The 10,765-nt window shown below is 39.9% G+C and overlaps 1 protein-coding gene across 1 annotated transcript in view; it reads left to right on the top strand.

Annotated features, from left to right (window-relative positions):
• The window catches only part of NCOA7 (nuclear receptor coactivator 7), a 102,821-nt gene that overhangs the window by 20,888 nt on the left and 71,168 nt on the right, over positions 1–10,765 (top strand). Inside the window, 1 exon segment of the mRNA XM_009325638.1 lies at positions 2,199–2,330. Coding sequence (XP_009323913.1) covers positions 2,281–2,330 — 50 coding nt within the window. The 5' untranslated portion in view covers positions 2,199–2,280.

Raw genomic sequence — 10,765 nt, 5'->3', positions numbered from 1 at the left:
TGCAGGAGAGCTCAAAGGGCTCTTGGGCTGCTCACTATTTATAGGGGTAAGATGATTGACTCATAGTCATATTGGCATACCGATAACTGTGGTTAGGTGGGCGTATTTCTCACAATAGCCCTTGGTTATTGTGTTTGTCATCTGGCTCCCGAATCCACTTCGAATGGACGCAGCTATCACTATCAGCATCCGTTAACGACCACCCTTGGTAGTTATCGCTTGAGCAGGGTTACAGGAGATAAAGATCGGTTTGGGCAGGGGAGCACGTCATCACACAGGGCATGAGAAGCTGAAAAGTCCTTGACTAGTGTAAGCACTACTTAGCAACAACTAAAACATCGGTGTGTTAGCAACATTATTCTCATCCTAAATCCAAAACGCAGCACTGTGCCAGCTGCTAGGAAGGAAATTAACTCTGTCCCTGCCGAAACCAGGACATGCAGACGCCACAGAGTGTAGTAAAGGCAAAGCAGGCAAAAGGGAGAGTGGTTCCTCTTTCTTTGAACTCTTTGTAGTTTGCTATAGAGGTTGTAGTTGTATGCTTTGAAAGATTTTATTGTAACTAAATGCAGTGCTAACAAAGCCACCATTTTTGATCCTCTGAAGATCTAAGGACCTGCCCCAACAGGGAAGATAAGTATGCATCGAAATTCTGAGGAAGTATGTGATATCTTCATACAGACTGGACATCTGAGCAGGACAACTTGTTTTGATGCTATTCTTATGCTACTATCATGTAGGTTTCTGTGTCTGGCTGAAGACTGCGACATGCATTAACTTGCAGAGATAAAATAGTATTCTCTTTATAAAGCCAAAGATGTCGTAGGCAAATTTGTCATTTAAAGAGTGACCATTATGCATCAGGTAGAGTCTTACAGTAAAGATCAGAGAGACTAGATTCTTTTTGATGCACTGGATGTATTCAAAATTAATGAATAAGAAAAAGTGCATTTTGAAGCAATGGACTTTAATTGCTGTGGACTGATGCTCCATAAATATGGAGAGAAAATTATGGCAAGTATTTCTGATAGAATCTAGTATGATGTGTTCTTGGGCTTTTCAAGTAGATTAGTCTATTTTTACTACATTATCTCTTTTGTTGACATCTGGCAGTTTGTAGCTTATGATCTTTTAATGCAGGGGAAAATAATGGGAACTGATTAGGTCCCGGAGGAATTTTTCTTCTTTTGCTACAAATCATAATTTATGTGGCTTCCATTTCTTTGTTATACAGCCCGTCAGACTAAAATGTTTAGTAATAATTTCTGGTTTGAACTTTAATCTGGAATACTGATAAAGATCTCTTAAGAAGTTAACTTATTTTGTGCATGTGCACAAGCCATCGGGGTAGGTTGAATGTGTGTTGGAGAGGGGAAGAGGATAAAACATCTTGTCAGGAATCTTGGACAGCAGTTGATGTGACATATCATTAAGTGCAGTAATTACCAAGCAGTTCTGAAATTCCCAACTCCTGGTTTCCAAGTGACTCAGCGCGGCATTCTGCAAAGAGCTAGTGATTTTGGTGTCAAAAGCCAATGTTACTGGTCCTTTTTTTTTTTTTTTTTAACTTCTTGGAAAACCTTCCCTAGTCCTGTCTGTCTGAAGGTGACTGCAGTTCATCTGGACAGCAGGAGGTCCATCGTGTTTCTCCCTGTATACTTGTTTGAACTTGTGTATTGTTCGCAACAGTCAAACCTGTGTAAAGAATGTAGCTAGCTCTTTTTTTCTTTACACTGTTTTAAAATTTTCTTATTTCTCACTATTTTACAGAATTTTTATAAAGTGAACGTTATGTGTCATTCTGGTTATACTATTTGTACTGGATATTTCCAAAGCTTCTCTTGATCTTCCTGTCTATAAAACACATGAAACCAGGAAGATGTTTTGGTATAAACTATTTAACAGCTTGCAAAATATTTTAATCCTTCCAGGGTTTTAAAACTTGCTACTGCTCTTTGGGTTACCTGCTTTGCAGTCTCTCTCTTCCTCTGCTGGAGAAACTGGCCTGAGTGCATTTATTGTTTTGGGTTTTTTGTCTCATTGTATACTAAATAGGTATCACATGGCAAGCATTGACTGGTTAAAGTTTTACTTTGCTTTGTCACTGAGTCAATTGCATTTCCACAACCCTGTTGGTTTTTGTAGGTGTTGTTGACATGTTGATTTATGAACTTCCTGTTTTTAAATGTTATATACAGGGGACTCTGCCTGGATATGAGGTACTGAGGGGAAAAAGAGCATCACGCTTGGCTGCGCACCTTGCCCATTTGACTGTACATAATGGAGACTAAGGAAGAGAAGAAGGAACGAAGACAAGGCTATTTTGCTCGGTAAGGTTACAGGGTTTATTTCAGTGTTGATTAAAATATGGAACTCCTCATTCTGCCTTTTTCAGAAGGCTTTACGATTTTTCAAGTATGTATAAAAATGAAACCCATGCTGCATTATGTATCCAGAAAGTGCTTTCCTTGCTGTGTCCCTAATGTTGGAGTGGAATTTTTTTCCTTTTGGGTAGTGGAGATAAACTTGAATTATAATTGTTATTTGTAACACAAAGCTGTTCTTGGGTACTCAATTGCAAATTGCACTGCATTTGAGCTTCCAGCATCCTGTTCCTGAAGAGTGTTTATATAAGCACATCTAAAACATAAACGTGTCTAAACCTAAAGTTCATCTGATTTCAAATAAAGCACAGGCTAAGTAGTATTATCTCAAAGGATAAGATCAGCTAAGAAAGGGTAGTTATATGCGGATAGGTTAAGCTGCCTAGACTGTATCACCTTTATAAATACAAGCAATGTTTTTTCAGTCAATCATTTTTACCATTTGGAATTCATGATTGATGATTTTTAAGAAATAAGTGACGTTGATTTCCCAATAACTTGTCTTTGTTAATTTAGCAAGTCTGTAATTATCTCCGAGCTCTGATGTACAAGAAGAACCAAAGCTTGCTTACTCTTGAGGGGGTAGGAGGAGGAGGAAATCAGTATAGAAAACATCTTTGACTCAAAGATACTTTCTGCACCGTTGAAAAGGAAAAGCGTATACTCTCTCTGCTCTGTACTAAGTAACTATTACTGAAACGGCACTAAAACACTAGCCTTAGTGCATTACAGACATCTAGAGACATGCCTGTCGCACCATTTAGAAGTAGTAGCGTGGGGAAAAGTTGCAGCACTTTATTGCCGTTCAGGAGGTATGTAGTGGTGGCTAAAGACTTGAGGAAGTTTTGTGGTGAAGGATATCTGTTAATGCCAGGTAATTTGCTTTCCATTTGGAGAAATGCAATTAGGTTGATGTTGATAGAAAGGAATGTTGCAGTTTTGGATTTTGAGAAGGGGAAATAAACAATGGCACCTATAGCAGAGGAGGTATCAAGTACGATAAAGCAGAAGCAGCTAAAGAGATTGTACTAAGGAACAAGTAATTTCTTGTTAAGGAAGACTCAGGCTTTGAGAGAGATGTCTGAGCAAGATGCTTTAGTATTGAAGATAATGTTTTGAGTCCTTTCTAAATGCTGTCTGCTAAACAAAATGGAAAGCCACAAGAGGCTATTTAATCTGTTTTGCAGCTTTCCTGTGTTATCTGTGGCTACTCTCTTTTAAAAATTCACAGGGACAATGTGTCTTGTATGGGCACAGGGCATTAGGCAAGGGTCAAAAAGACCTGAAATCAGTTCTTAGTTCTAGCGCTTACCTGCTGTGTAACTGTGGGGGAGGTCATCTGTCTGTTTCCCTCCTGGCTTACATCTTTTTTCTTTATGTAGGTTGCAGGCCCTTAAATGAAGTTCCCACTCCAAGCAAACCCGTGTATGATTTCTACAAGTATGTTCTTGCAGGCCCTCAAGTCATGTTTTAATAGAAGCTGAAGTAGGTCAGAAGGTGGTGTGCCCAGCTTACCTTCACGTACATTGTCTGCGTGTGCAGTCAGGGACAGAAGCAGAACTGAATTTACATGTCCTTAATTTTAGTCTAGTATCTTAAGTCTAGCATGCTTCCTTTAGCAAACAGGTGTCCCAGCATCTTGCAGATGAATGGTTTGAATGCTTTGCATGATGACCCATGTAAATGTCATATGAGTACCTGAAAATAATAGGTAGCTTTTATTGCCTTTAGTACAAAGACAGTTCTAACAATGTCCTTTATCTGGTTTTTTTTTAAACTTCTTAAAATGTAGCTTTTGACTTGATGTAGGCAGAAGTTCCCAGCTTAGGTGCCCGATACTGGGACACCGAGATAAGTTCATCAGGTGCGTGCTTTGGTGTTGCGATTTTGGTTGTTTTGTGGACACCCCTGTTCCGTCCTTAAACTTAAGCACCCAAGTTGAATAAGTTGTGGCCCTCATCTTCTGTGTGCTACTTCAAACACCCGCTTTTCCTGCCAGCTTGAGCTCATATTTATTAAGCCAAGAGCAACCTCAGCTGATTCCCCAACACATGCACCCCTCTACTTCCATTACTGTCCCCCCCCCCTTACCTCTTATTCCTGTTATGTCTTTTGAGCCTAAGATAATAGTATTTACAAAATACAAATGTATGTATAGTAAACGTTCTTATGAGACAAGGACTCTCCCCCCCCACCCCTTATCTGAATCTTGTTCTTTTTGCCTATGATCAGATGTTCATGGGAGAAGACTCTCCTGCTTACCAAGGAAGAGAATGGGAAACGGGTTAGACTTTTTGTAGCAGGAGGGAAAACTGCTCCATATCAGGAGGGTGGGGAAAAGGGCTCTGCCCCACCCAAGGCTGAGAAGAAGGATCCTGGTTAATATCCTGGCTGGAAAGGAGAAAACGTATATAGTCAATGCTGATGAAATAAAATGTTTTATAGCCACCTTGTGGACTATATTAATGAAAATACACAAATTTTAATAGAAAACTTCACTCTTCAATGTGAGGGGAAAGGTTATTGTGGTATTAACAAGGACAAAGGCATTAACTGAAAAATGGGAGATGATGGCTCTTTCTCTTAAGCTCCTGCTAGCAGACACCCAAGATCTGTGTTGGCAGAGTGAGGGAGCATATGGGCATGAACAGCGGGACGAGCAGCGGCCTCGCTGCCCTGCCAGCATCCCAAAGTGTCTGACTTCCCATCAGAAGGCGGCTTTTGGCCTTCAGGCTAGTGTAATTTTGGCCCCTCCTGGACAGCTTTTGGTAGGGGTGGCGCTCAGTGTCTGACTGGTTATGCTAGCAGTCGTTGGAAAGGTTAGCTTGAGAACTCCAAAATACTTGAAGCGGTTAGTGTGGTGGTAGTTACGTGCTGACAAACCAGCCCCTGAACTGCTAAAGGGGAAGCAAGATTAACATGAAATAACTGTCCCCCAAATTTAGTGTTGTAAATAAGCTGGTTTAAACATTTATCCTTTAAAATATTTAAAATTTCTCTACAGAAGAGAGCCACATAGCCATCGTATCTTTCCACTACAGGTCTTCATGGTCTGAGTGCCTCAGTTTTCCCGGGTCTCTTCCCCTCCCTATGGCAAGTGAAGCTGAAATAAAACCTCACCATCCATGTTTGCTTCTTACCAAATGCTCTTTTACCCACAGTGTTTTGTGGTAAAGGGCTTATTTTTTGCCTTGGTTGGCAAGAAATGAAACAAGTAACTTTTCAAACACATAGAAATCTCTACAAAACTTTTTAAAGACCGATTTAGATTCCTTATGCAGATAAGATGTTACAGCTCGTGGGAGTTTAGCAGGCAAGAAGTAAAAGTATAAGAGTAACATGCAAGCATAAATTTCTCTTATGCAATAGGTCCTTATTTAAGACTGCTACTCCTACTTAAAGACTATTCTGTGTAGTTAAGTTTTCTTGCGTAATTTTTTAGGCTCTTCTGTTGACTTCTGTGTCATTAGCTCCTAAATGGACCAATATTACTCCAGCTCTTGCAAAGAACTCTGTCTCCTGAAGTCTGTCCTGGTATCCAGCAAGTCAAAAAATAAATGGTACAGTGTAATATAGATGTACAACGGCACATCTATGTGTGTCGGGTCCCTGACTCTACTGTGACATTTGGTGCTTTTTATTGTGATTATGTGCCCTTGAACCCTGGTAGAACTTGCCATTTCCCTCTGCCTGTGCTTCCTTTATCTTCCCTCTCTCCTTACAGAATGGAGAACCTCTTGGTTTTCCCCTGCCTATTGCGTAGGGTCAAGTTCAGTGGTATTTCACCTTGTGAAATGAATAGCTATTAAAATTTTAATTTTAAAAGAAATTAGCAAAATGAGTGACCTGTGTCACATAGAAAGAATTGCTTTGGATATAAATTGGTAGTCTGGAATGCTGAATGTACAGCTTGAAACTGGAATTGCTTTGCATGTACTATTATGTGATACTGGATGTATTTGGACAAGAAGTTCTAGTAGATGAGAAATCGTAAGGGAAGAGTTTCAGTAGTTTTCTGAAAGAATGACAAAAGGAGCTCTTTTAGTTTTAAGTTTTCTGTGTCTCTTAACCTTCCTCACTGTGAGTTACCCAGCATTTTCCATGCTTCATATGATCTATGATCTACGTCAAGTAGCTCTCTACTACTTTCTTAGCAGGGAACAACAAATAAGTAGTGCTTTATTTGAAAAAATGTTACTTTTCAACAAGTCAGTCGAGATGCTTACATTAATTTTATTAATAGTTATGTCTCCAACTTGTGGTGAGCTTAATCTGAAGAATGCTGTATAGATATGAACTGTAAAACTGATACTTACATTGAATGATTTTTTTAATAGTTTCCAGGGGAATTACAAATTTTAGTTCTCAGTCTCTTTTTTTGGTCACCACTGAGAGCCAGATTTCTGAAGTCAAAGATGAATTGCTTGTATTAGGGAAAATATTCTCACTGAGATTTAGGTGCTTTTGTGTTTATTGAATTTACATTGGTCTTGTTACCATCATTCTTTTGAAAAAACTGTATAAAAGTCTGGGACATGGTCCAAAGCCCATCTGAGTAGGCAGAGACTCCCTTTAGCTCCAGATTGCTAATACTCTGTCAGAACCTGAAGCCAGTTGTACAACCTGATGTTCACCTCATGTTGCCTTATGATGTGAATATTTAAGGGAAATAAAGGATGTTTTAATTTAATTTAGATTCTTGGCTTAGATACCTAAATTTATATTCATACAGATTAAATTTGTACATTAAACCCAAGATTTTAAAATATACATGAGTGTTTAGTACAGTTACAATTCACTTGTTACCAGGCTCTAATTTACAGCATTTTTTCTTCTCCTAATTATTTTTTTAATACCTAAAAATAAGTAAAACAAACCATACAACAAATGGTATACAGCATTCCAATCACATTAGTTGTTTACGACCTAACCTTAGCTTTCCTTTTAAACATTCACAACCCATGACAGTAGGAATCATTAATACCTAGTAGCTGAGCTGTAAACAGCTAGAGCTGTAAACAGCTGGAAAGCTTAGCTGGAGAAGGAGTCATATATACTTGTCAGATTGTTACGGTCTTTTGCTGGTCCTTGCTCTTGGCTGCTGTTGGAGGCAGGATGTTGGCTTGCACAGACAGACCCTTGGTGTGACGCACTAGGGTCGCTCCTTTAGTCAGTCCTTTGGTCAGTCTTTTGCATATTGCAAACTAACAGGTTTGTTAGTTTGCAAAGCGTCTCATTTGGAGTTTTTCTGGCTTTGTTCTGTTTTACTCCTGTATTCAGTATTTGCACAGTTCATATTTTTAATTCCTGTGGCTATTAAGACATAGGAAGATGATGAAATGAGAAGAATGCAGCGAGTACAGAGGGAATGTGTGGAAAGGGAGGATATCAGTGGTGGCTCGGAAGGAGGGAAATCCAGATAAGGAATATGTGCACAAACATATTTTCTTGAGGGCATCTCCTATACGTGAGCCTTTGTCATAGGTTTTTCTGTTAGGTGCTTTTCGTGTTGGCCAGACTCATTATATCCACGCAACAGGCTTCAAATGTTGGTTGATCCTCAGATTGCTATTTCTCCAGCAATCGTCTCCTTGCAAATTGTTCTTGCTCTGCTGAGCCAAAGTGTTGATGTTTATTCAGGTTTCCTGTAGCACCCATAATTTATTTTTTGCTTTTAGAAGGAAAAGTTTCCACACATTGTTTTTAAAACAAACCATCGCAGAGGTTTATCTTGGGTGTGAAGAATAGTCAAGCCAAGATCCTGGAGATGCTTAAATTTTTTTAAATGACTCCAGGAAATAATACATCATTTCAGCTCATCTGTATAATGGAAATTTCTTAGCTCTGCTTCCAGACATACAAACATTACCTCATAATCCTATTATTGAAACTAAAACCAGTATTGCGTTTTACTCATATTGTTTCGACCAATAACATGTATGCTTGAGGCATTTTATTTTCAAAGAAAAGGCTGAAGATATCACTACTTCAGATTTATGGAGTGCAATGGATATTATTTGCTCTGTTATTTAGGGGTATATGTGCGGGATATTTGCTATGTCGGATGCTGAGAGAAGCCATAAAATATTTTTCTGAAACATACAGTATCCTGATTTGCCTTCCAGTTACTTATAATGGAGGGGTTTCAATGTTTTTAGCAGACTTTCTGCCTGCTGCTGTGTAGGTTAGTATTTCAGCTGTCCTTTGCAACTGTTGTAGGTTTCAGACATTAAAGAATGTCTAGAGTTTCACAGACAGCAGCACCAGGAGCTTTTGAGTAGAGCTTTGGGAGGTTGGTCAGGTCCTTCAGATGCTTGAGAGGCGCTTGCTGTTCATTGCTCATAAACTTACTGTTGTATATATATATTAAAAAAAGAAAATTTTCTTTTTATCATAGGTGTAAACCTGGAGAATGAGAGTTGGGAAAATTGAACCTGCTTTTTCTGAAGAGTGTTGCAGTGCAAGGGAAACAGCTGCTTATCTTGGGAACTGTTTCCTGATCTCGCATTGCTGTTGCTTTCTGGACTCTGAGGTTTACATATTAGCCGTCTTGTAATTCTGTGGTGCAGGATGAGAGTCAGGAGAAGAGCATGAATTACCATCTTCTACTTAGTCTGTGAGTCACAGAATTATTCCCAACGTGAGTGCTTCCTCTGGGAAGCATAAACAAGGCAGTGGTTTCTGCAGCCTCAGTTCTTTCCAGTGCTTTCATCCTCAAGAGTAGTGGAGTCATTTAGGGTTGAAGAATAATTTTGTTATTGGATAATAGAGTTAGTGGAAGTATCTTACGGGGCCCTGAGGCTTTCTTTGGGGTTTTTCAAAATTTTCCAGTACCAGAAATGCTATTTATGGAGATACAAAGCTTGCATAAGATGGGAAGCATGGTTAATCTCCTCACTCATTCACTTCCCTCTGCATGTGCAGTGAGACTGGGTAACAGTGTGGGATCTGTATAAAGAGGCCTTTTTTAGGAAAGAGAAGAAAGGCAGAGTTTTATGATGTTCTTGATTTCTTTGAGGGCTATATTACAGAATATACAGAGAGAAGAGTTGCTGTTTGTTTAATCCTCAAACATTGTCTCACACCAGCAATTTCAGAATTTTCACTAATCAGCTTGCAAGATACGTATAAGGCTGGCTTGTTAGGCAGCAAGCATACAATGACCTTATATTTGCTTTTCCCAAAGGGACCTTTGGGTGTCTCTTATCAGCCTTTAAAAAGAAACTGCAAAAAAGGAACTTATTTAGCCTCCTTTTTAGAACATAAATAGTTACACGATAGGCCTTTTGATGTAGGAGTCTGTGCAGTTTTGATAAGAGTTGCTATTAACATAGTTGTAATGTATTGTGTCTTCCTCCTCCTTCCCTTCCTTGCAGCCTGCAGCTGCGTATGCTGTGCACGAGGGGTGTGCTGGAGGCTCCTGGTGGGCCATGCCAGTTACCTTTTTGCTCTTGGAGGGATTTAAAGATATTATACCTTAAAGGCAATAGAATTTGAGGGCTTCAAAAGATGGCTTTCTGGATAGGTGCGATACAGACCTTTTACTGTTGTCTGTAGGAAACTGATATAATTACCTTTTTAAATTACGCTGGTTTTGTCATGTCTGCAGGTATGGTCTCGTCCCTTCAGCTTCCCAGACATGTCTTCTCTTCTGCTCTTAGGACCTACTGCATAGAATTCTGCTTAATCCCAGTGAACTGTTTTAAAAGTTAGCCTAGCTTAAATGCTGGTGGAAATTTAGCATTAATACTTGGCAGATGTGTGGTTCCACGGTCAATTTTAAAGCGATGCTGTGTAAGATGCTACTGAAAGAGATGGTCCCACTCAGCCCTCTGGTTTTGCCACGTCTCTTACGGATGGCAGAGCTGCCATCAAGGAGCTGCTGTGGCATGAAGGCCCCTTCCAGAAGCAGCCACAGTTTTGTTTTAAGTGATATGGAGGCACACACCTGAAGAGATGCCTAATGGTACTGACTTTTTGGTGGTGCTGTTAATCATCTCTTGCTTGTGCTCTGAGAAATCCCAGCTGTCTTACTGCCTTGTGGCAGTAGTCCTGGTCAGCTCTCCGGTGATTTGTACCACAAGGTAGTAGGGAGTGGGGTGTACGGTGTTTTGAGGAGAAGAAGAGACAGCATTGTGAGATATGTTAGAGTTTGCTGGGCTGAAGAAAACCCAGGTTGATAAGAAGCTAGACATGCCCCTTCAGGGAAGGTTGCTGGTGTTTCTGGCCCACAGATGAAGTTGCCTCCCTTGTATCTGCTACCATGATTCAAGACTCTTGCCCGTTTGTTTCTGGCGTGTGCCGTGCTACATTGGATCGTTGGTTTGGCTGGTGGGATGGTCTGTTTCTGGTAACGGTGCTGCACGTTTAAAGGGAAAGAT

This window comes from Pygoscelis adeliae, unplaced genomic scaffold, assembly GCF_000699105.1.
Source record: "Pygoscelis adeliae isolate BGI_AS28 unplaced genomic scaffold, ASM69910v1 Scaffold54, whole genome shotgun sequence".
NCBI lineage: Eukaryota > Metazoa > Chordata > Aves > Sphenisciformes > Spheniscidae > Pygoscelis > Pygoscelis adeliae.
This window is presented reverse-complemented; position numbering and strand designations above follow the sequence as displayed.